Source organism: Gymnoscopelus braueri (assembly GCF_963280865.1).
Source record: "Gymnoscopelus braueri genome assembly, chromosome: 11".
Taxonomy (NCBI): Eukaryota; Metazoa; Chordata; class Actinopteri; order Myctophiformes; family Myctophidae; genus Gymnoscopelus; species Gymnoscopelus braueri.
The window spans coordinates 9,862,147-9,888,036 of record NC_137613.1 but is presented as its reverse complement, the minus strand read 5'-3'; the positions used below and the strand labels follow the sequence as shown (position 1 = coordinate 9,888,036).

The 25,890-nt window shown below is 42.6% G+C and overlaps 1 protein-coding gene across 1 annotated transcript in view; it reads left to right on the top strand.

The window, feature by feature from the left end:
* The first annotated feature begins 976 nt into the window (after window positions 1–976).
* LOC308094912 (1-phosphatidylinositol 4,5-bisphosphate phosphodiesterase gamma-2-like) overlaps window positions 977–25,890 on the top strand; it is a 29,927-nt gene continuing 5,013 nt past the window's right edge. The window contains exons 1-20 of the mRNA XM_080441735.1: window positions 977–1,066; window positions 1,522–1,640; window positions 1,990–2,075; window positions 4,078–4,198; window positions 4,437–4,605; window positions 6,528–6,587; window positions 8,620–8,703; window positions 14,259–14,416; window positions 15,001–15,126; window positions 15,846–15,962; window positions 16,355–16,538; window positions 17,289–17,348; window positions 17,602–17,681; window positions 18,413–18,509; window positions 19,254–19,333; window positions 19,699–19,756; window positions 19,968–20,049; window positions 20,940–21,077; window positions 24,012–24,218; window positions 24,580–24,722. Coding sequence (XP_080297861.1) covers window positions 1,004–1,066; window positions 1,522–1,640; window positions 1,990–2,075; window positions 4,078–4,198; window positions 4,437–4,605; window positions 6,528–6,587; window positions 8,620–8,703; window positions 14,259–14,416; window positions 15,001–15,126; window positions 15,846–15,962; window positions 16,355–16,538; window positions 17,289–17,348; window positions 17,602–17,681; window positions 18,413–18,509; window positions 19,254–19,333; window positions 19,699–19,756; window positions 19,968–20,049; window positions 20,940–21,077; window positions 24,012–24,218; window positions 24,580–24,722 — 2,232 coding nt within the window. The 5' untranslated portion in view covers window positions 977–1,003. The remainder of the gene's footprint in view (window positions 1,067–1,521; window positions 1,641–1,989; window positions 2,076–4,077; window positions 4,199–4,436; window positions 4,606–6,527; window positions 6,588–8,619; window positions 8,704–14,258; window positions 14,417–15,000; window positions 15,127–15,845; window positions 15,963–16,354; window positions 16,539–17,288; window positions 17,349–17,601; window positions 17,682–18,412; window positions 18,510–19,253; window positions 19,334–19,698; window positions 19,757–19,967; window positions 20,050–20,939; window positions 21,078–24,011; window positions 24,219–24,579; window positions 24,723–25,890) is intronic.

Here is a 25,890-nt window from a genome sequence, read left to right as displayed (position 1 = left end):
TCTGTGACTGTGATACACACAGATATACGAGCTAAACCCCAGACATTTGAGGGAAATTATAAACCCCCCCGGACAGGCCCCCAAAAGAGGACATGTCCGGGTAAAAGAGGACGTATGGTCACCTTACAACAACCCCTGTTTGAATCCGGCCAGAAACCTGTGTTGCATGTCTTAGCACCACCCCAAGCCCTCAGCTTTCTATCTGTCTACTAGTGTCCCTCACTCTACCTTATGATTCTGTGGTTTTTAACACTGAATAATTATATTTATTTATCTTGAATTTGACGTGTTGATATAGCATCTATTCCAGTGTGTCCGTGTGCTGTCAGTCACTGTGTATTGGATCTTTTCTGTCTTGCAGTAGCACAGATGATCCTGATTACCCTCACCCTGATTCCGAAGTTTTGCTCGATGAATTCCAAAAGTTTCTCCGTCAGCAGGAGGTAAAGGAACCATCTATTCTGTTGTACTTAAACCCTATACTTACAGTAGTTGACCGGATTCTCAAGGGCTCTATACTAGGCCCCTCCTGTTTTCACTCTACACTAAATATCTTGGCGAAAATAGGCGATCTACAAGCTCACTTGTAGATCGCCTATTTTTGCCAAAAGTTAGCCAGTTAGTTAGGGATACCAGGGTTCAAGTGGTTAGTATAAAGATGCATTCTTATACAAATTTAGGTTCAAAAATTCAAAAAAGGTTTGTCTTTGTCAGCCTCTTTAGCCACCAGGCTCTAAAGAGTTAGCACACAGAGTTGGGTGGGAGGGGGGTGTACCTGGCATATAGAACAGAAAGACAAGAAGAGAGAACACCAAACACTACAGCTCTCTCTCTCTCTCTCTCTCTCTCTCTCTCTCTCTCTCTCTCTCTCTCTCTCTCTCTCTCTCTCTCTCTCTCTCTCTCTCTCTCTCTCTCTCTCTCTCTCTCTCTCTCTCTCTCTCCCACTCTCTTTCATATCCTTCAGGACTTGTGGGCCAGTGATGAGAACAAAGTCAAAGAGCTGATGAAGACTTTCAAGGATGACACCATGAGGAAAACCAGTGTCCCCTGGTTCACTGTCAGTGAGGTGATGCTTTTATATTTATTTATTTATGTTAAAGCCAAAGAGCTAGTGTGCGTGCGTGCCTGCGTGCGTGCGTGCGTGCGTCTGACATCACATTTTAGAAGCAATGAATGAGGTCCTGTCTCCATCGTACCGTGGCTTTGCTGGTCATGGTTGTCTGACTGCAACACCCAGTGGCACCCCGTTATCCAGTGTATTATTGTGCAGAACCCCACAGTCCAGAATAATGTTGCACACGTTTACAGCATTGTGACCTGTTGGCAGTGTACATGAAAAATATGATGCTAATCGGTATACAACTTTGTAGTAGTTTGTGATATTTGCTGCAGACAGTCAGACACACACACGAGCATGAATGGGTTTCCACCTCTCTCTCTCTCTCTCTCTCTCTCTCTCTCTCTCTCTTTCTCTCTCTCTCTCTCTGAAAAAGTTGACACCAGTCTTGTCTTCATTCACAGTTTTTAAGTTTCCTGTTTTCCAAGGAGAACTCGATTTGGGATGAGAAGTTCTCAGAGATTAACAACCTGGACATGAACAATCCTCTGTCTCATTACTGGATAAACTCCTCACACAACACGTCAGTATAGTCTCTCTCTCTCTCTCTCTCTCTCTCTCTCTCTCTCTCTCTCTCTATCTCTCTCTTTCTCTCTCTCTCTCTCTCTCTCTCTCTCTCTCTCTCTCTCTCTCAGCTCAGAAGGCAGCTGAATGGAGCAAATCAGTCTGGATTCCAGACTAGCTTTCTCTCTCTCCCTCCCTCATGACATGTGCGCACACATAAAACCTAGACACATACAGAACATTTGTTTTCTTATCATTACCCTGCTTTTTGTCTTTTTATTTTTTTCTAATTATTGAAATCTAAATGTTGTGAAGTCCATCTCTATTGAATATGTTCCCTGTGTTGGCGTGTTGATCTTATCCTCAAGGTACCTGACAGGTGATCAGTTTCTAAGCAAGTCGTCCACCGAAGCCTACGTACGCTGCCTACGCCTCGGATGTCGCTGCATTGAGTGTCAGTGGAATGGTTAAAATATCTCCTTTTACATTTGGAAATTGTTATACCATTATCTACCAGTAAATACTGTTTGTTAAAGCTTCAATCTGTAAGATTTATGTATATGAGGTCTCCCACGCAATGTTTACTGTTGAGCTATAACGGAAGGCCAGTTTGGGCAAGCGAGATATTACATTTGACCCTCCACCCACCACAGTTGTGTAAGTTATATTGCATTATACAACAGGTAGTTCCGACCAAGCAATCTGATTGGTTGAAATAGCTATCTAGCCGTGCTTCAAACCAGCATGATAGCATGGGCCTAATCACATTAATAAATCACTCCGCACTGCAGTCCGCACCTGATTAGACCATATATGGCACAGCTGTGCTGTGACGTCATGCTGTCCCACGGTAGGAAAACAAACAGACGAAAACAAACAGCACGGCGAAAATAGCCGATCTACAAGTTCACAAGGCGTCGCCAGGTATCGCACGGCGAAAATAGCCGATCTACAAGTTCACAACGCGTCGCCATCGCGACGCGTTGTCAGCTTGTAGATCAGTTATTTTGGCCACGTGACACGGTCGTACGACGGAGCATAGCCTACTGGAATTAATTCCACTGCGCAAGCATTGCAAGCATAGCTCAGCTGTGTTGATGAGAATGAGACGGTGCCTCAAAGCGCTGATACAGGGACTATTTAATGTCTCAGTCAAATAAACTCTTCTCTTTACAGGGAAACGGATAATAGCGAAACATTTTTATTATGAATTGCCCCACAATATTTTCGCAATATTACACTCGAGGGTGTGCTTTACCTTACATTATTGGCACTTCAGTGATGCTCGCGGAACTCGGCTTCGCCTCGTTCCTGACCGCATCACTGGCGTGCCAATAATGACGGTAAAGCACACCCTCTCGTGTAATATTGCTTAATTAACATACTCTACCATACGGATTTATTAAAATAAAAACCTGTTAGCGACCCCCAGATCTGCGGATCCACTTGGGATCTTCTTCCTAATTCAAAGAGTAAAATCAAAATGAAGCTCACCATTTAAAATAAATGCTGTATCGGGTTTCATAATGTTACACATCGACAGAATCTGCTTCATTTGAATTATTTTATGTGCTAAAAGGGTAACTTTCGATGTAAATCAATAAGGAGACATTTTGGGAATATCAGTTTCTAATCAATGGAGAAACTGTTTCATACTGTAACTCATGGCATGTTAACTACACACAGCCCAAACCAAATATTCTTAACTCTTTCAGTGCCAAGAGTATTTTCATAAAGTACTCCCCCAGTGCCAGCAATTTGCTAATTTTTTTTTTTGTAATTTTTCATTCAAATAAATGATCTGATTGGGTTTTTAAACCCATAATACAGTTCTACCAGTAGAGAGCAACAAATCGACACATTGATGACCTCGCTGGCTCACTCGCCCCCTCCCAAACAGGCTCACGTCACATCCGGTCATAACCGGATGTTGACATTTTTGACAATCGTTGATCGGGCTAAATTACGATACACGACTACGATGACTGATCGTCACCCAGACCAAAGAGAGTAGACGTGGACCTCTCCGTTTGTTTTTTATACCGTGTGAAAAAACCTGACTTTCCCTATTCTGGCCAAAAATGATCGCGGGAAAAAAATTAGAACCGGAAACGGAATCTGCGTCATGAAACCGGAACCCAATGAGTCTGAAGGAGTCAGGAAGCGAAAGTGATCATAAAAAATAAACAGTATAGCGCGACCACAGTCAAAAGTAAAAACTCGGGATTTCTCGTGCTGGCACTGAGGGTACTCGGGAAAAACTCGGGATATCTCAGGCGTGGCACTGAGAGAGTTAATTTTGATTAAATCATGTTCATGTTTCTGACCTTACATCAAACCAAATATGAAACCAATTATTTATATAAGTATTTATGTCAGTATTTCTGCTCTAGATTATGTTTAATAAACTAGCCATCAGATTGCATGATTTGTAAGTACCAATTGTATAATTCCAGTGGACTGCTGGGATGGCCCTGATGGGAAGCCAATCATCTATCACGGAGGGACCATGACAAGTAAAATCAAGTTTACCGACGTGGTCAAAGCCATCAAAAAGCATGCCTTCATCACCTCAAAGTTAGTGTCAGAATAAGCCTCTCTCAACTTCTGCTATTGTCACCGCCGATCATCACCCTCATACGTATGCGTGTGCGCGCGCACGCACACACACACACACACACACACACACACACACACACACACACACACACACACACACACACACACACACACACACACACACACACACACACGAATACTTTACGTTATTGTTTGGTTGTTTATTGTTTGTTGTCATTCTCATGTTATTCCACAGTTATCCAGTGATCCTGTCCATAGAGCAGCACTGCAGTACAGATCAGCAGATTAACATGGCTGCTATCTTTAAGGATGTGTTCGGGGACAAGCTGCTGACCGAACCTGTGGAAACAAAGGCTGAACAACTTCCCTCTCCAACACAACTCATGGGCAAGATTATACTCAAGGTACAGTTTCTCTGTTATGTTATGTCTCGCAAAACAGGGAAAACTGTTTTGCGAGGTGTTATAGCGCCACCATGAGGCCCAGTTGAAAAATTTGGGGTGGCAGTTCTTCCTTGGGCTACTGGGAGTGTGCGTGCAAAGTTGCATGCCAATTGGGCACAGCGTTCATGATTTGTGGCATTTTGTGCAAAAAAAGTATAAAACTAGAAAAAGTGCTCCTCGGAGCCAGGTTAGGTAGGTTATTGTGGCCTCCTGGTGGCGCTACAATAGGCCAATGTCAAAAGGGTGCCATTTGTTCTTAGGTCTTGCACGGCAATTGGACACTGCATTCATGATTTGAGGCATTTTGTTCAAAATCAGACCTGCTAAATTAGACCTGATGTTAAAAGGTAGCATTTGTTCCTCAACATACAGTAGTGTGAATGTGCGCGCAAAGTTTGACCGCAATCGGGCGCTGCATTCATGATTTGCGGCATTTTGTTCTAAACGGGCCACTCCTGCAAACTTTAGATGTGAATCTTAGCCAATCGGGATGGAATATGAAAAATTAAACCGATCCATCTTGATCACATGACTATAGACATCACGTGTACCGATTTGCGTGAAATTGGGATAAAATCGGAAGGAGTAAAGAAATATGTTTTACATAAGTCGGCCTCCTGGTGGCGCTATAAAAGGCAGATGTGAAAAATGCAGGGCAAAGGTTTTTCCTTGACCTCTAGGGAGTGTGTATACAAAGTTTTACACAGATTGGTGCAGTTAAAACATGAATCGGGCTGTTATAGCGCCACCATGAGGCTGATTAGAAAAATCAAGTGGAATTTCTTCCTCTGCATAGTGGAAATTTACGTGCAAAGTTTCACGGAAATTGCATGCTGTGTTCATAATTTGAGGCATTTTGTTCAAAACGGAGCAGTCCTGCAAACTTTGGAAGCCATTTTTAGCCAATCAGGATGGAACATGATAAATCTGAAATACCCGTTTTGTTTAATGACTATAGAGATACTGTGTACCGATTTGCGTGATGTTTGGACAAAATATGTAGGAGTACTGCGAAAAAAATTGTTTTGAAAAAAGCGGCCTCCTGGTGGCGCTCTAACAGGGCCATATGAACAAATTGGGTCAGAGGTTCTGAATTGGCATCCAGGGAGTGTGTGTGCACAGTTTCGCTGCGATCAAGCCAACGGTGCGGGAGATTAGCTGTCCACAGACGGACGGACAGACAGACAGACGGACGGACGGACAGGGGGTAAAACATACTCGCGCCATGCCTTTCGGCCTAAGGATAAGGATAATTCCTTTAACAGGTCCGTTCATGAAAGTCCTTGCGGTCTTGTTTCCAATGAGGGCCTGTGAGCAATTAGGGGTTAAGAGTCTTGCTCAGGGACAAATTTCATTTTAATCGACACATTTGCTGGCCTGGCCTGGAATCGTACCTGGGGCAATTAACCAGGGCCTCTGGCTCCCTAGGCGGGCTCACTAACCACTCAGCTATGGCCGCCCCTAATGGTGGAGACAATAATGGTTATAGCTCAAATCTAAAATGACACAGATGCGTCCCTGGATTGAATGGGTTCAGACGTTTGTACTTTAGCACCTTGGTAAGGAATGCCTCCTCCAGACTGTGGTCGAATGTACAACCTACTGTACTACACACACACACACACACACACACACACACACACACACACACACACACACACACACACACACACACACACACACACACACACACACACACACACACACACACACACACACACACACACACACACACACACACACACAAATGCAGAACTGATTCTCTGACCTGGCATGGTGGCCTGGCAAGAGATAACTATAAAACCAAATAATGTCTATTTTTCTATTCTATTCTATTCTATTCTATTCTATTCTTCTGATGTTCTTTTTTTTTTGTCTTGCAGCACAAGAAGCGAAGGAAGTCCAATAGTGAGACGGCAGTGGTTCAGGCTCCTGATGAGCAGGTTGGTGCCTTGCATTGTTTCCTCTGCAGTGAATGTGAAATACACTGTAAAACAACTTTGCAGAAAGGCACTATATAAATGTAATCCATTTACTGTAGTCCAGCTACAGTAAAACTGTGATCTTTAACCCATTCAGTCCAGGAACGCATCTACAAAACGTATGTTGCTATCAGTGGTCAATATCAAGGGCCCCAAAAATGATATGTATTTGGCCGTGGACCCTCATCTGAAAATATTTTGTTACAGGGACCCCCCAGAACAAGCAAAGATTTGAGTAAAAAGATTCCCTTTAAAAATACATATATTCATAGAGTTGCACAAATTTTCATGATTTTTCAAAAATAGCAGACCTACAAGCACTCGGTGCCGGGCTATGAGCTTGTATATCTGTTTTTTTTTTAATAGCCAAAGTATAAAGTAATGGTTTAAGTTGTTACACAGATGCGTTCCTGGTTTTAATGGATGTGACCCCATGACCCCCCAAATGATTTTGGGCGGCCCCCAGATGATTTGCTTAATGTACAACATTGTTTTCTCACTCAACAGTAAACAAACCAACACACAGTATATGCAGATGATGCCGTTGTACTTGCCCATGGTAAAAGCTATGCAGAGGTGTCAATAATCTTAACCTCAGCTCTGACAAGCATTCAAGACTGGCTTATAGATTCATGTCTGCTCTTGAATGCCAAAAAGACAGTCTGCATGGCCTTCTCCAAAAGACCAGTGTTGTTGGAGTCCTCAAATGTGTTTCTGGGTGGGGAGGAACTTGAACTTGTCCCAGAGTTCAAGTACCTCGGAGTCATACTAGACTCAACCCTAACTTTTAAAAAACATGTGAAGAAAGTCACAAATACGATTAAATTCAACCTTCAAAATTTTAAACAAATTAGACCCTTCCTGACAGTTGGAGCTGCCAGATCGTATCTTCACTGTATGATCCTATCACACATTGAATACTGTTTTACAAACTGGTCTTGCACAGGCGTGACGATTCTAAAACCCATCGAACAGCTCTACAAAAGTGCGCTCAAGGTGTTTGACAGGAAGCCTCACTCTTATCATCATTGTAACATACTCAGGAGGCTCAATTTTTTTTGCTTCGACAATTTCAAAAAGTTCAAACAGGTTGGGGTCATAAGACCTTACATGGTCTGTGCCCGCCCCCCCTAAGGGAATTCATTAAAAGGAAGCCTGAAAGAGGAATCAGTACCAGAGCAACCACTCGTGGAGATTGTGAAGTGCCACACCGGCAAACAACCTTCGGTCAAAATGTCCTCTCAGTACAGGGTTGTGTAGCATGGAATGGCCTTCCTCTACATATAAGGGATTGTGCTACATTTCCATCTTTTAAATTCAATGTGAAAAGATGGTTGCTTGAAAACCAAAGCTGCAACCATTTGTGATCATATTTTAGGTTCATTTTTAGGCTATGTGATGTTATGTAATTGTATTTCACCGTTTGTCTGTTTTCTGATGTTATTGTTTTTCTGATTTTATGTTTTGTGTGAGCATTAGCATCTTTGCTAAATCCGGTGTATTTACGTTCATGTGACGTTCATTAATATGCTCTGTCCTGTCTAAATAAACAAATAAAGTAAAGTATACATGTATATAGTGTATTTCTAAAGTTACAATTTAATGACTTTTAAGATCTTTTTAATACCAAATTGTCAAATATTAGAGGCAAACATTGTGAAAATAGCCAATCTAACGCCTTTATCTGTGAACCGGGTCAAACTAAATGTAATGCCTCAACTCCTACAATTCCAAGTGCTTGTCAGGGTGGGGGGTCCCCAATATGATTATTTTGGGGGTCGCTGCCTGAAACGTTTGGGAACCCTTGTCCTACAGTATAGTTCCACCGGCCCACAAATTGCGAGATGTAGCCTGGCTTTGCAACATTAGTGCCCACATACTTATGGCATGGATTTGTAGAAAAGACGGATCTCTAGGTTGGTTATTGTGGGGTTTTTTTTTACATTGGACTCCAGTATATTTTCTATTCTGATGTTCTGTTGTTCTCTTGCAGCAAAAGACACAAAGCCTGGAGACTGGGTCATCAAGGACTTTAGACAAAGAGGACTACCTGCATATCTGGGATCCCATAGGCCAGGTACTGTAAAGAATACAAGAACACTCGCCCCAAAACACACTCGCCCCAGTTCAAATCCGGCGACCGCGGAACGGTCGCCACCAGGTATTCCTAAACGTAACCGCTGTAAAACTATGCCTAAACGTAACCTTATTCCTAAACGTAACCTCAGTAAAACTATGCATAAACCTAACCTTATTCCTAAACGTAACCTCAGTAAAACTATGCCTAAACCTAACCTTATTCCTAAACGTAACCTCAGTAAAACTATGCCTAAACGTAACCTTATTCCTAAACGTAACCTCAGTAAAACTATGCCTAAACCTAACCTTATTCCTAAACGTAACCTCAGTAAAACTATGCCTAAACGTAACCTTACTCCTAAATCTAACCTCAGTAAAACTATCAGCCTAACCTTATTCCAAATTTTAACTCGCCACCAGGTATTCCTAAACGTAACCTCAGTAAAACTATGCCTAAAACAAATACAAGAACCGCTGGGGGCGAGTGGTCCACGGAAAAGATAGGGGCGAGTGTGTTTTGGGGCGAGCCTTCCAGCTACCACTGTAAAGCAATGGCCATTAATGAGTTCTATACTCCAAAGTGCCTCGTAGAAGACTAATAGTCCTGCATATCTGGGATCCCATAGACCAGGTACTGAAAGGTACTGTACATACAATATTATACATTATTCTCTACAATGAGGCCATTGACAAATATTGGAGGAAGAAAAAACAACAACAAACATTTCCTTTCAGTGACTTTTCGAGCCAATGCTCTTCTTCAGACTGAAGCTCTAAACGTCACTCTGGTGGATGCCTAGGTAACAATGCACTTAAGGGAGCTTCAGTGTGCGGACCTCTTCTTGTCATTTGAGTAATGGTTCTTGGTTTACCTATGATCCTATAGATTGCTATTTCTATGCATTTTATGTTACCTTGTGTTGTCCTTGCTTAATGTAAATCGCTCTGGATTAAGAGCGTCTGCTAAATGCCTAAATTGTAAATTGCAAATGTGTTTTGAGTGACATAAGAGGAGCATGAGTCCCTTTACTGTGCCCCATAATTATGTGTCAAAAATAACGTAAAAAAAAGTGGTAGATATATGGATAGGTTTGCACGGACCAAGGACCCCTTAGCTGATCAGAGATGAAGCAGGGACCCCATACTGTATATTCTTATTTTTTAGAATACTTTCATAAAGAAACGTGAATGGAACGTGCATTGTGGCCTTGCATAGAACTTTTAAATTCTGTTCAGCTCACAACCCAGACATCGTCATTGAAATTGTCAGACAGCTCTGTGCAGTTTTGGAGAAGTAAAAACTCCTGACTAGACACATAACTTCAACATGCGTGAGAACACTGTTCTGTGTGGAATCCATCAAACCTCATAATGGTGAAGTAGAGCAGCAAAATTAATTTGCTATTTTCGTGCCTTTTATACTCTGGTTTTAACAAGAGATATGGAGACTGCAATGCTAAACTACTAACGTTTTCAAACTTATCAGGATGAGAAAACAAAGCGACCTAACGTACGTTGTATTGAATGAGAGCAGGGTGGAGAGCAACTGTGGTTCAACTTCAGCAAGACCGATATTTAAACTAGAAAAAGTGCTCCTCGGAGCACAGGTCTCCGTCAGGTCAGGTAGGTTATTGTGGCCTCCTGGTGGCGCTATTATAGGCCAATGTGAAAAGGGTGCCATTTCTTCTTAGGCCTTGCACGGCAATCGGACACTGCATTCATGATTTGTTTTGCTATATTAGACCTGCTGGTGGCGCTATAACAGGCCAATGTGAAAGGGTGGCATGTGTTCCTCAACATAGTGTGAATGTGCGTGCAAAGATTGACCGCAATCGGATGCTGCGTTCATGATTTGCGGCATTTTGTTCAAAACAAGTCACTACTGCAAACTTTGTATGTGAATCTTAGCCAATCAGGATGGAATATGAAAAATAAAACAGATCCGTCTTGATCGCATGACTATAGAGATCATGTGTACCGATTTGTGTGAAAAATACAGGGCAAAGGGTTTTCCTTGACCTGTAGGGAGTGCACATACAAGGTTTTACACAGATCGGTGCAGTTATAGGTTAAAACACGAATCGGCCTGTTATAGCGCCACCATGAGGCTGATTTGAAAAAAATCAAGTGACATTTCTTCCTCGGCATAGTGGGAATGTGCGTGCAAAATGTCAAGGAAATTGCATGCTATGTTCATAATTTGATGCATTTTGTTCAAAACGGAGCAGTCCTGCAAACTTTGGAAGCCCTTTTTAGCCAATCAGGATGGAATATGAAAAATCTGAAAGACTCATTTCGTTTAATGAATATAGAGATACTGTGTACCGATTTGCGTGATGTTTGGACAAAATCTGTGGGAGTACTGTCAAAAAATGTGTTTTGCAAAAAGCGGCCTCCTGGAGGCGCTCTAACAGGCCCATGTGAAAACTTTGGGGAAGAGGTTCTGAATTGGCATCCAGGGAGTGTGTGTGCACAGTTTCGCTGCCATCAAGCCAACGGTGCCGGAGATTAGCTGTACACAGACAGAAGGACACACAGACACACGGACGGAAGGACGGACAGGGTGCAAAACATACTCTCGCCATGCCTTTCGGCCTGGTGGAGACGATAAGAGAAGTGCAATTTCTCCTATGAAAGCAAACAGGCAGGTGCTCGAGCACTGGTTGGCTCCTATGTGTGCACCTGATGGAGGCCCTGCATGCTACACAGGTTACAGGTTAAACTGCATGCTACACAGGTTACATGTTAAACTGCATGCTACACAGGTTACAGGTTAAACTGCATGCTACACAGGTTACAGGTTAAACTGCATGCTACACAGGTTACATGTTAAACTGCATGCTGCACAGGTTACATGTTAAACTGCATGCTACACAGGTTACATGTTAAACTGCATGCTACACAGGTTACAGGTTAAACTGCATGCTACACAGGTTACATGTTAAACTGCATGCTACACGGGTTACAGGTTAAACTGCATGCTACACAGGTTACAGGTTAAACTGCATGCTACACGGGTTACAGGTTAAACTGCATGCTACACAGGTTACATGTTAAACTGCATGCTACACAGGTTACATGTTAAACTGCATGCTACACAGGTTACATTTTAAACTGCATGCTAAACAGGTTACATGTTAAACTGCATGCTACACAGGTCACAGGTTAAACTGCATGCTACACAGGTCACAGGTTAAACTGCATGCTACACAGGTCACAGGTTAAACTGCATGCTACACAGGTTACAGGTTAAACTGCATGCTACACAGGTTACAGGTTAAACTGCATGCTACACAGGTCACAGGTTAAACTGCATGCTACACAGGTTACAGGTTAAACTGCATGCTACACAGGTCACAGGTTAAACTGCATGCTACAAGGTCACAGGTTAAACTGCATGCTACACAGGTTACAGGTTAAACTGCATGCTACACAGGTTACAGGTTAAACTGCATGCTACACAGGTTACAGGTTAAACTGCATGCTACACAGGTCACAGGTTAAACTGCATGCTACACAGGTTACAGGTTAAACTGCATGCTACACAGGTCACAGGTTAAACTGCATGCTACACAGGTTACATGTTAAACTGCATGCTACACAGGTTAAACTGCATGCTAGACAGAGACTAGGGAGTCACTCGTAATGGTGCCAAAGAAATTAGCGCTGAATTGAAGAAGTTGTGAAGAACACACTTCTCTACTACCATTCTGAGGTTTGATGGATTTCACACGGAACAGTGTTCTCACGCACGTTGAAGTTATGTGTGTTTCTTTACTTCTCCTCCAGAGCAGGCTGACAATTTCAATAACGATGTCTGGGTTGTGAGCTGAACAGAATTTTAAAGTTCTATGCAAGGCCACAATGCACGCGCCATTCACATTTCTGTATGACAGAATGGAAAGTATTCTAAAAAAATAAGAATATACAGTATGGGGTCGCTGCTTCATCTTTGATCAGCTAAGGGGTCCTTGGCCCGAAAAACATTGAAGACCCCTGATCTACATAAAAGCGGAAATACGTCACCCAGGCGCGCAAACCTCACTTTTTTGAGTTCTTGTTTCAACTCAAAACAAAACACGGTAAATGGCAGCAGCAGGAAAAGAACGAGCTGAGTGTGATCAGCAGCTGAATCAGCCTGACAAACCTCCAAGAACACCCCATGGCCTTATCTGAAGGCCACGTTATGAAAAACACACACACATACATTAAAAAAAATACATTTTCAGATGCTTGCTGTGTTTATCGAAGACAAACTACATTGCTTAAAAGTTTCTAAATTAATTGTGAAAACATTACAGCAATGCATTGTGTGTGTGTGTGTGTGTGTGTGTGTGTGTGTGTGTGTGTGTGTGTGTGTGTGTGTGTGTGTGTGTGTGTGTGTGTGTGTGTGTGTGTGTGTGTGTGTGTGTGTGTGTGTGTGTATATATATATATATGTGTAGCACTGTCAATGTAGCACTGTCAATGTATTGTGTGATCTGTCTATGTATTTTGTATTTATGTTATGTGTTTGTGATTTTTTTTTATCCTGATGGCTGCTTGCCCGCAAGGACAAATAAAGTATCTATCTATATATAAAATAAATGCACTTCTACCTTTACTTAAGTATTTTTAAAAGCAATTACTTTTGTGCTTTTACTCGAGTAACATTTTGACAGAGCTACTTTTACTTGCAGTGCAAATTTGACCATTAGTATCTGTACTTTTACAGTACTGGGGTTGAGTACTTCGTCCACCACTGAGGAGGAGTAGGATGGATGGAGGCGTTAGCCACAGAATGACAACAGAATAAAATAAATCTGCTCAGGAAGCACCAATTGCAACTCTTTCACATACTAAATATGTGTTTCCCCTACAGTTTTCTAAGCAACATGTTGTAGTCGGCTACAAGTACTGGATTCAGAAATCAGGGAAAGGGGGTACAGGCACATAAGCCAAAATTTTGAGAACCACTGCTTTAATGGAATGAAACAAGTGAGGTTTCTGTATTGTAATCACTGTTGTATTTTCTCTGCAGTGGTGGAATACACACCACTGTATCATCTCAAATGGAAAACTGTATTATGCAGAGGAGGAGGACAAACAGGAAGACCCCAGAGAGGTAAAGCAGTGAGGGGGAATGCCTCATCTTTCATCATATGGGATCAATTATCAATGATATTTTCATCACAGGAGTGTTTGTTTAATTATTACACTATCAGAATAAAACTAACTCAGGATTTCTTTTGGGTTTTCTCTCCAGCAGACACAAATTATCCTAAGGGTGCAGTCACACCGAACTTCGATTCTGCTTATGCAACGGATTCTGCCAGTGCTTTAGCGGTGTGTTGCCATTCGCAGATTTCCTGAAAAAAATAGCTCCGTTCCCAGTGAAAAGCATTGTCAGAATCCACCGCATTGGCAGAATCAAAGTTTTTTGACTGCACTCCCTCGTTCTTCCATACATCTGTTTTTCTCTTTTTCCCAAACCTGTTTAACTTGTTATATTTCACTTTCTTTGTCTTTGCACCTCCTGTTCATATTCTCCCTCCTTGCCTCTTATAAATGTCAGCGCCACTGCTGGGAGCCGTGGTTCCACGGATGGGTGCATGACAGGCAGCAGATGTCTGAGAAGCTGCTCCATGAGTTCTGTGCTGAGTCTGGTCGAGATGGAACTTCCTTCGTCCGCGAGAGTGGAACATATGTCGGCGACTACTCTCTCTCCCTCTGGTAATGTCAAGAAAATAACCTGTGCAGGCTGTGATCCAGGGATTTGTTTTCTCTTTATTAATGGTGTGTATGCTGGCTAGTGTGATGAGGGTGTTTAAGTAGCTGTGTGTTTCTGAAGTATTCTTTATGGCATTATATTTAGGGATGCACAATATTGTGATTTTGGCTGTTATCCGTTTACTGATTATTGCTTAGTCAAATTGACTGATACCGATATTGCAATACAAGTTTACACCTGTTACATTATAACTGGGATTCTGGGTGCAAATGCAGACCTAAAAAAAACAGTGCATTCTTATTATTTGATTTATTAGACCTACTAGTCTACATATTAGTTCAAACTATTTAAATGTACTATTTGTATTTAACATTTTTCCAACTTGTTGACCCTTTTGAAAGCTTAATTCCCCAGAAAACACTGATTGATTCTGCAGCGTTCATCATTACCAAATGCTTTTTCAGCTTTGCGTTCAAACTTAAATATTACAAAATAAAATACCGATATTGCATTTCCGAGGCCAGTATCGCCAATACCGATATGATGATCGATTAATTGTTCCATTAATATGTATTTATGCATGTAGGTGCAGTGGGCGTGTCTTTCACTATCGCATTCACTCTGGTTCAGAGGATTACTACCTTTTTTCTCTCAAAGAGGGTCTCACTCTCACAGATGCCATGCTGCAGCCTGACCCACACCTGAATGAGGGGTAAGTCTTAACCACACGCACTGCACTGATCAATACCTCTACTCACACAGTCACATTTCCCAGCAATGACACCAGCACATACACTCATAATCAACACACACAAACACACCCACAACAGCACAACAGCACTTATATAGTATGGAGTCAGACGCCTCAAGCAGTTTTGCCTGAGTCCTCAAACCATCAGGGCCTTCTATCGAGGGGCCTGTTGACGAGCAGCTTCACCAGCTGCTACGGGAGCTGCACCGACAGGGACCGTAAGGCTCTGAGGAGGGTGGTACGCTGAATGGATCACTGGATGTCAACTGCCCAGTTTGGAGGAGCGGCACACCCCTCAGGAATTCCCTGAGGGGTGAGTCATCAAAGACCCCAGTCACCCCACACACCCCCATAAAAGTCTGTTCACGCTGTTGCCATCAGGGAAGAGGTATCGGAGCCTCAAAGCCGGCACAATCAGACTATAAGGCTATAAAGACTGATAAATAAGAAAAAGTGATGAATGAATGAATGTTGCATTATGGCCTTATATGCTGATCTGGAGTTTTAACTTATTTTAGAAATGGCTTTTAGGGCTGTTATTTATGTCTTGTTTATTGTGTATTATGGAGCACCCGAACCACATATTTTCACAGTGCTTGTACTCGTACATCTTTGTGACAATAAATCTCTTGAATCTTCCGAATGCATACAGACTCTAATATTAGACCTGCGTTTTGCAGTTGGTTCTACAGTAACCTGAGTAGAGGTCAGGCGGAGGACTACCTAATGACAATCCCCAGAGATGGAGCTTTCCTCATCAGACAGAAAGAGTCAGGCTCCTTCTTCATCACCTTCAGGTACAGTGGCACATTATGATGCCACAATACATACAACTCTACGAACCTTTTGAGTCTGTCAGTAGACGACACACATTCACAGTGTGAATTATTCTCTTGACAACTTAAGCATAATAGGGCTGTTAAAAAATAACTTATCTTCAAGCTCACGATGCATTGAATTGCGACACGTTGCAATGCAATGCTTATAGACGAGCTACTGCTCAAAAAAAATAAGGCAACACTTTGATCTGTGATCTATGTTTTTAGCAGTATTCGTGAGTATATTCATTGCAGTATACATTGCTTACAAAATATTGGAATGTGGGGGGGGGGGGGGTGTCATGCCAGGATTAATGTGACTAAATATCACAAATAGTCATATTTTTCCACACTTGCTTGTTGTCCTTCAGAGGAGAAGCTAAGGTGAAACACTGTCGCATCCAGAAAGAGGATGGCATTTACCGCTGCATGGGCACCACCATGGAGTTTGACAGCCTGGTGGAGCTGGTCAACCATTTCAGGAGAAAGCCACTGTACCGCAACATCAAACTACGTTACCCAGTCACCCCCGAGTTGATGAACCGCTTCAGCATGGTGAGTGAGTATACAGGTCTGCAGGGAGGGAGGATGCATGCTAGACAGTCAGACCTACCTACCTACCCTCCTTTATTGATCCAGATGGAAATTTTATAGATAGTTATTATAGTTATTACATTTATTATAGCAGCACCACAGTAAGGATGAAACAAACATTTAGGTAAGCATACAGAACACTCACAGAAAAGTAAGAAAAATAGGATAACAATATACTCCATATGAATATGCACAACAGAACAAGAGAGAGTGACTTACCGAATGAGAGAGTCTGCAATATTTGTGTTGTTGGTCTCTGTGTGGCTGCTCATGCTCCATAGTAGGCTAATAAAATACTCAGAAAGTGACTACTGTATGGAAGTATCAAATGTTGCTGGTAATGTTATAAACTAGCAGTTTTAGTTGTGAAATTAATCAAGGCTGAGCAACTACATGGCCTATTTCTTACCTAAAAAGTATACATCATTTACAAACAAGCCACCAGATAGATAGATGGATAGATAGATAGATGGATAGATAGATAGATAGATAGATAGATAGATAGATAGATAGATAGATAGATAGATAGATAGATACGAGCATTGAGTGTACTTCTCCCTGTCTGTGAGCTCCCCAGCCTGGTGCAGCTGCTCACTTTGAGCGGAGCTCTCGCTTATAACTCGGACATGCGCATTGTATCGCGTTTTGCAATAAAATGCATTCACTCCCAGCTGCTGGTGTGAATTAATCAACATATATCTGTCTCTATAGCTGAACGACTCTGATTCTATCTATGACAAAGCATATGTGGACCCCAATGAGACATCAATGGTATGTACAGAACATGCATCTATTCTCCTCTATGCTTTCCATATATGATGATCGATGATGATATGATAGAGTGTGTGTGTGTGTGTGTGTGTGTGTGTGTGTGTGTGTGTGTGTGTGTGTGTGTGTGTGTGTGTGTGTGTGTGTGTGTGTGTGTGTGTGTGTGTGTGTGTGTGTGTGTGTGTGTGTGTGTGTGTGTGTGTGTGTGTGTGTGTTCTAGCCTCCAAATACTGTCAGAGCCCTGTACGCCTACCAGGCCGAGAGTCCAGACGACCTCAGCTTCGGTAAAGGAGATCTGATACATAACGTGTCCAAAGAGACTGAAACTGAAGGATGGTGAGGACATGCACACTGTCATACACATGGCACAGCATAGCACAGTATTATAGTAGTACCAAAATCTTGTTTGCTGACTGTCTCATGATGCTTGTGCATCATGACTGCCATTCATGGCAGCTTTACTGTGCAGTGATCGATCGTTATGGCTGTAGCTTTCGCTACTGCCATAATGGTCAAACGTACTGTATGTGTATGTCGCTGTCATTACCATATTTTCTTGACGTGAGTTGCCCCTCGTGCCGGCAGTGGCGTGTGATTTGGTAGCCTACGGGAGTGCTTGGCAGACCACACCCCGGAGTGCCGCTGGAATCCAAACCGTGCCCCTGACTGTCTCCATTAGCTGGCTGTTTCCACAATGTATATCTAGCTGATGAAGATGATGACGGTTAAAAGTCTGTATATGTAGCTTAATAATATCGAAAGAGTTTATGAATACGCTAGTCCGTTTATATAGGTTAATAATTGCTTCTCTGCTGGCTATACTGAACCAGTTTATAAATAGATGGAGACGACCGCCTTGTGCATCCGACTTTTAACCGTCATCATCTTCATCAGCTAGATATACATTGTGGAAACAGCCAGATCAAAATCACAAATCACGCGGCAGTGCCACTTCAGTGGAACCAATATGAGTGACCGTTGTGACGTTCAGTACTCAACGTTACAAAAATATCTCTGCTTTCCTCTAGGATTCATCTCACTGTTCTCTACTCTCCTACTCTCTGCAGGTGGAAAGGGGACTGTCACGGAAAACTGCAGATGCCTTTCCCATCGAACTGCGTAGAGGAAATGTCCAACAATGCCAAGCCTGAGATTAAACCGAAGGTATACTTTAGAACTCAATAGAGCTTCATAGATAGTATCTGATTGATGTATCAGGAGCTTCATTGATAGTATATTATTGATGTATCTACCTCACATAACTACCTTCATACAACGATGTCACATGAAAATATCCGATCTTTCGCTACCCGTTAAGCAATAAAATGCATTCACTCCCAGCTGCTGGTATGAATTAATCAACATATATCTCTATAGCTGAAGAACTGTGCTTCTATCTACAGTATGACCAAACATACGTATGTGGACCCCAATGAGACATCAATGCTATGTACAGAACAGTGACTGATTGTACTGCAGCATTTTCTTAATTATACATTATGTATTCTCCTCTATGCTTTCCTTATGATGATAGATGTTTTGTGTCTGTCTGTCTGTCTGTCTGTCTGTCTGTGTGTGTGTGTGTGTGTGTGTGTGTGTGTGTGTGTGTGTGTGTGTGTGTGTGTGTGTGTGTGTGTGTGTGTGTGTGTGTGTGTGTGTGTGTGTGTGTGTGTGTGTGTGTGTGCGTTTCTTAATTATACATTATGTATTCTCCTCTATGCTTTCCTTATGATGATAGATGTTTTGTGTCTGTCTGTCTGTCTGTCTGTCTGTGTGTGTGTGTGTGTGTGTGTGTGTGTGTGTGTGTGTGTGTGTGTGTGTGTGTGTGTGTGTGTGTGTGTGTGTGTGTGTGCGTGTGCGCGCGCGTTCTAGCCTCCAATTACTGTCATAGCCCTGTACGCCTACCAGGCCCAGAGTCAAGACGACCTCAGCTTCGGTAAAGGAGATCTGATACACAACGTGTCCAAAGAGACTGAAACTGAAGGATGGTGAGGACATGCACACTGTCATACACATGGCACAGCATAGCACTGTATTATCGTAGTACCAAGATCTATTAGAGATGTTTGCTGACTGTCGCATCATGACTGCCATTCATGGCAGCTTTACTGTGCAGTGATCGACCATTATGGCAGTAGCGTTCGCTACTGCCATAATTGTCGAACGTACTGTATGTGTATGTCGCTGTCATTACCATATTATCTTGATGCGAGTTGCCCCTCTTGCTGGCAGTGGCACTTCAGTGGCACCAGTATGAGCGACCTTTGTGACGGCTGGTACTCTGTGTTGCAAAAAGATCTCTGCTTTCCTCCAGGATTCATCTCACTGATCTCTACTCTCCTACTCTCTGCAGGTGGAAAGGGGACTGTCACGGAAAACTGCAGATGCTTTTCCCATCGTACTTCGTAAAGGTAATGTCTAATTGATAATGTCTAATTGATAGATTGATAAGATTTTTTACATAACTTTAACTACCTTCATACAATAATGTCACATGAAATTATCCGATCTACAATATGCGTTGCATCGCTTCCCGTTAAGCGTGTACATCTGCTATTTTCCACATTTAGAGTGTTTTTCCTTTTGCAACACTTTATTTGTTTCTGCTGTGTAATGAAACAGGAAGATCACAACAACCCCTTGGGTGCGGACTGTCAAGGTGTGGTTGACATCACCAAGTGTAAGGTCCAACGTGAACCTTACTGTGAGTATTATTTCTGTCTCAGTATGTGAGGTATTCATACACACTCTGATCAGTTATCTCATACTGTAAACTTATTATCTTCTCTGGGTAACACTTCCTGAAGCCCATATCTATAATGCTTTATAAACATGCTTATATACATTACAACTATGTATAGAATGGTGTGCTGTGTTGGACGGGAACAGTGCTCTCTGATTTTCACAATAAAATGTTACCCACCCGCGTTTAGTTCAGTACTACCTGTCCCCGTACCCGTGATCTTATAAAAGTATATTTTTCACCCGTTTTCACCCGTCAAACGGGTACCCGGCCCGTTTCAGGACTCTGGTATGAGGGCATGTGTGTGACTATGCCCTCAGTTTTGAACTGAATTCTGGTAATGGCAGTTTAACAGACAACGGAGCTACCATAGGTGTCGCCAAAAAGACTACTAAAATTAATGTTACACATTATGATTTTAACTATATTGATCATTGTTGAATAACCCTGTGCTACGGAGCAGGCCATAATGCTTTCCTCTTCTTTTTGCACTTTTGCATGGCTGCTTAGTGCAAAATGAAGTTTCGCAAGGACAAATAAAGAATGTGTCTATATACAATACAAATGTACTACAAAACATAATTGGAATAAAGCTCAGTAGACTCATAAGGTATATTTACAGAGAAAGGAGGGGAGAGGGCGGGGGTCAGAGGAGTTAAACTCTTGAACACTTTCTTTTAGGTTCGTTTTGAGTTTGGGTATTGGGAGTCGAGAACCTTTGTCTTTTGGTAGGTCATGGCTGTATGTACTTTCATGAATCCCATGTTAGTCTTTACTTAGGAGCAGGGCTACAATAAACTTAGTAGAACTTTGCCTTCCTTCCTTCCTTCCTTCCTTTCCTCTCTCTCCAGTAAAAGGGAAGGACCATGGGATGACTATACAGGACATGCAGAATGACAATCTGCGGTTTGACTTGGCAGCAGACTCAATGGAAGATCTTAATGACTGGTACCAGGTGGCCTGGTCCTATTCCTACGACTCTCAGGCTAGTATCTAACGTCCAGCATTACATTCGTGGCATTTGCTTCAGGTCTTTTGCGTCATTCGCAGGCGATGCGTGGTGCGAATTAACACGTGTTCACATATTTGCATTGACTTTGTATGACATACAAGTTTCTATGAAAGGAGAGATGTCCAAGTGCATGCATGGCCGTCATAATCACTGTACTCTGTCTAATTATGGGACTGTCTCATGTCCAAAACACTTCTGTGAAATCTCTTGACAAACCAACATTCTCAGTAGCTTATTATTAAAGCATCTCCCCCTTTCTATCTCAGCGCAACAAGTGGACATACATCGGTATGTTTCACTAATTTGCTCAGTGCTACTGAGTAAATTACTGAGCAAAAACTGACCAAAAATATCAGATCTCCAAGCAAAAAAAAACGGTCGCTGTGTGATGCGTTGTATGCTTGTAGATCAGATATTTTTGCAAACTTGGTTTGTGGACTTAGACTAGCCTGGGACCAGACGAATCTGCCAGTGCAAAAAAAAAATGCACTCTGCGATTTGGGTCTGGCACCGCTCCATAGAGAATCAATTTCCTGCTCCAGAAGACGGGGGTAACCAATCAGGGCCCAGTATTCAAATATGGGAGACTTTAATTGGTAGTTGGTTTGTAGGTCTCTAACCAATCGCGTCGAGAGTCATTGTTTTGATCCCGCCCCTTTGGAAAAAAAACGTCCTCATAGAAGCACCAGACTCATATCCACGCAGTGATATAGTCTGGCTACGCGAGGCTAGACTTAGACCACTAATAGGGACGGGCTGTAATTGATTAAGGCCCGCCCCCTCTGTTTTCCTATTGGCTGGGTTTTAAACAGCCATAACTCCAGTTCCCAGCATGCTACAGGTCCCAAACTTGGTGGGTGGCCCCACAAACTTCCAATTTCATCAATAATCTTTTAGTTCCTACTTCCGTCCGATTGCCTTGAAACTTCACCCACACAATCACTGAGGGGTGTGGAGTTCAATGGTGCAACCCGGAAGTGGATCTGTTCACTCCCGGTTTTACCAGGAAGTGGTCGTAGAGACCCGAAACTCTGCCTACCCCCCCATCATTTATGGGTACGAGGAATCCAACAGTATGGAACGGAAGTCAATCCCACCACCGGAAGTGAAAATTGCAATTTTCCCCCACTATAATCATTTATTTGACCCTAACTCCCAAACACAAGGTCGCACAGACTTAGCGAGCTGCAGGCACACTTGAAATGTTCTAGTATATTTTATGTATTCTATTCTTATTTAATTGTCATGCTTTTCATTTTAACAGGACAAAGGAAGGAACACACCCCAGGATGGCGAACTCAGTGAAAGACCAAGGGTGAAGAAAACGCCATCTTGGCTTCAACGAAGTGTTGAGGTGCTTTTTTTTTACTAGATTTTCACACACATATGTGACTGTTGTGACTATTCTCATGGCAGACCGCTGATCAGTGTTTGTGCCAAGTTTGGTGCGGATCGAAGGAATGGTGCGCCTTGCAAGTCTGGATGTTACGTTTGTGACGTCCACTTATTAGACAATTTTTATATAGGATTAGTGTGGTTGCCTCTAGGCAGGAGAAGCCGGGCAGGTAGGGTGATATTTGTCACTGCAAGTACTTCTACGGGCTGGGGTGGCACCTGTCAGTAGGGACTACCCGGACTAGTCACCTTAGTGACTCACCTGCCAGTGAGGAATTCCCACCGGGAGGACGCAGCACCTATAGGGAGTGTTCTTTGGGAGGAGTGGGACAGGTGCTGCGGCCTCCCGGTGGGAATTCCTCACTGGCAGGTGAGTCACTAGGGTACAACAGCAGTGACAACACAGAAAATGTGTGTGCAGAGGAATTAATTGGCATAATGACTACGTTGGGGAGAAAAAGGGGTGAAATATAATTGGCTACCCTAAATTAAAAATAATAATATAATAATGATAATACCAAACGGTGGCCCTATAACTTTACGCTTTGGCCTATAACTCTCCAACCGTACAGCGTAAAATTACAAATTTTCCCTGGATTCATTGGTTTATGATGCAATTCCTGGTATGGCTCAAACCTCACAAAGATGGGCACACATGATCTATGGACCCATGTGATGAAAACAGAGCAACAGATGTTTGACAGTCCATTCCGTTTGGCCATAATTGGCTTCCAAATTTGTGGTAGGGGCCTATTTTACAAAAATATGCAAAAAATCATCAACCCCAAATTTGAATCACGTTGAGGGTCCACTAACAGTTCAGTAGAGTCTACTCAACACAGTGCCAAACGCAATTCCGCTTTGATCCATAGGGGGCGGCACAGATTTAACCTTACATCGCAGAAACATTTAATTTGTGGACCAAATCCCCCTCCAAATTACTTACACATGATCTCGGGAGTTATGTGACAACTTGGAGCGAGGGGCCTATGAATAAAATCCATCATGAACATCCAACCAAGCCCAAATTTGAATTGCATGTTGCATGGCCGCTGACGCATTTTTTTCCCAGCAGTTTCATTCTGTAGGTCCTCACAGCCGCAACCCATGACTTACAGTACATTGGGGCAACCTCAATTGAAGTTTCCCAAAATTGCGCCTGTCTAGTTGAGCTGCTTTTCATTTTCCCATTTGTGTATAATATCACAATATTAGATTTTGTCCAACCTTACACCAGAGAAAACAATGAGTAGCTATGCTGTCAGCGTTGTTATGCTAAGTAAGTGGTTGCTTTGTTCTGTCCAACTTCAGTGCATTTCCAGTGATATGTCGGACCTGGTGGTCTATTGTCAGACCCGTGGCAAGGACAATTTTGGTAAAGCTCATGCATGCACGTACAGTAGATACAAATACGCACACACACCAATAACACCACCACCAAACATACCATACATTCACAAAATACCCAAATGCTAATATTAACACAAATAATACACATGAATGCCCTCATCCGTAGGTGAAATGACTGGAGACACTCACAAAGAGGTCCGCTCCTTCGGGGAAAACAAAGTTCCATTTCAGACCCCAGGCTTCCTACTGTACAACCGTACAGGGCTGAGCAGGATCTACCCTAAAGGCGATCGTGTCAGTTCCTCCAACTATGACCCTTACCCTATGTGGGCCGCTGGTTGTCACATGGTGGCGCTGAACTTCCAGACTGCAGGTCAGTGCCTGGGCTGTTGTCCACTTAGGCCTTATTTTATACTTTGTCATACAGCAGTTTCAAATAGCTGATCTACAAGCTCACAACGCATTGCGTCATGATGCAATATGAGCTTGTACATCTGTTATGTTTGCTTTTTAAATCAAAATAAAATGTTATAAAATAATTGAAAACATTCTATTTTTCATGTTTTGCCTATAATGACTTACCTGCATTAGGTATGACTAATGAAGATGCTCCTGGCATTGAAACATTAGTCCTGATATAGAACCTTATAAATAAAAAAGGCATTTAATAGTCCACAATGCTCCAGTCCAGTGTTTCATGATAACAAATTTAGGATCATTTCATGTTTGTCTAGACAAAGCCACCCAGCTGAACAGCGCCCTCTTCAGTCTGAATGAACGTACTGGATATGTTTTGCAACCGAAGTTGATGGATAACGATGACTACGACCCTAACCCTCAGGACAAAAAGCTGGCCAAGTACAAGATTGGCGTCAGGGTAGGTCCCCACAGACACACACAGGTGCTGTTGTCATTATGACCATTTGCCACTTCCACTTCTCCTCGTACTGATGTAAAATCTGGAGTTTATGTTACATTATAAGAGATGAGATAAGATAAGACATTTTATTGATCCAATGTGGGAAATTCAGGCACCAAAGACAGTACAGCAGTTAAGAACAGGTTACAGGACAAGGAGAAACAAGAACAGTAGATACAGCATGATGGAGAGACATAAAAAAATGTTTGCCATCAAAGAAAGAACACCCTCGGCCGTGCTAGCATAGTGCAAATCATTAACAGAGAACACACAGAAGCATATCGTACTGGACTGCTTGTTACCGAGCAAATAGTCCTGAGCAGGATGAGCGACCATGATCTTCAAAGCTAACGGCTGGTTGTCCCCCGGAGGGAGAGTGAATCTATCATTCCCCCAGCTTTCCTGACCAGCCTGTTCAGGTTGCTTGTGTCCCTGGCATTACTGTAACTCCCCCAGCATGCAATCGCAAAGAAGAGAAAGCTGGCCATTACAGACTGATAGAACATCTGCAGCATTCTGTTGCACACACTGAAGGACCTCAGCCTCCTCAGAAAGAAAAATCTACTCCGGCCCTTGCTGTAGAGGGCATCAGAGTCGTCAGTCCAGTTGTTTGTTCAAGTGCACTCCCAGGAACTTGTAGCTATCCACAAACACCACCAACTCCTGGTGGATGACACTAGGGACCAAAGGGACCCTTTTGCTCCTGTGATAATCCACAACCAAAACCTTGGTCTTACTGGTGTTGAGCCGGAGGTTTTTCTTTCTTTTTACTTTATTTATTCAGGGAGGCCCATTGAGAGCAAGCTCTCTTTTTCAAGGACGCCCTGATAACAACATATAAAATACATATATAAGGAGATACAATAACAAACATTTGAATCACATTACAATGTCACAGATGCAAATGAAACATAGTGTTACATGAAACAGGTGCAGTCACTATGTAGTGCGTCCTCAAGAAGCACCCTAAATGTCTCTATTGAGACCAATCGCACCAGTTTCAGAGAGTCCTGAAGTTTGTTCCATTTGAGGTAGTTCACCTCACTCCCCCTCACAAAGTCCTTCACCAAGTTGTCGTGCTCACTTGTGTTGTCACCTGTGACGCAGCTGATGACAACTGTGTCAT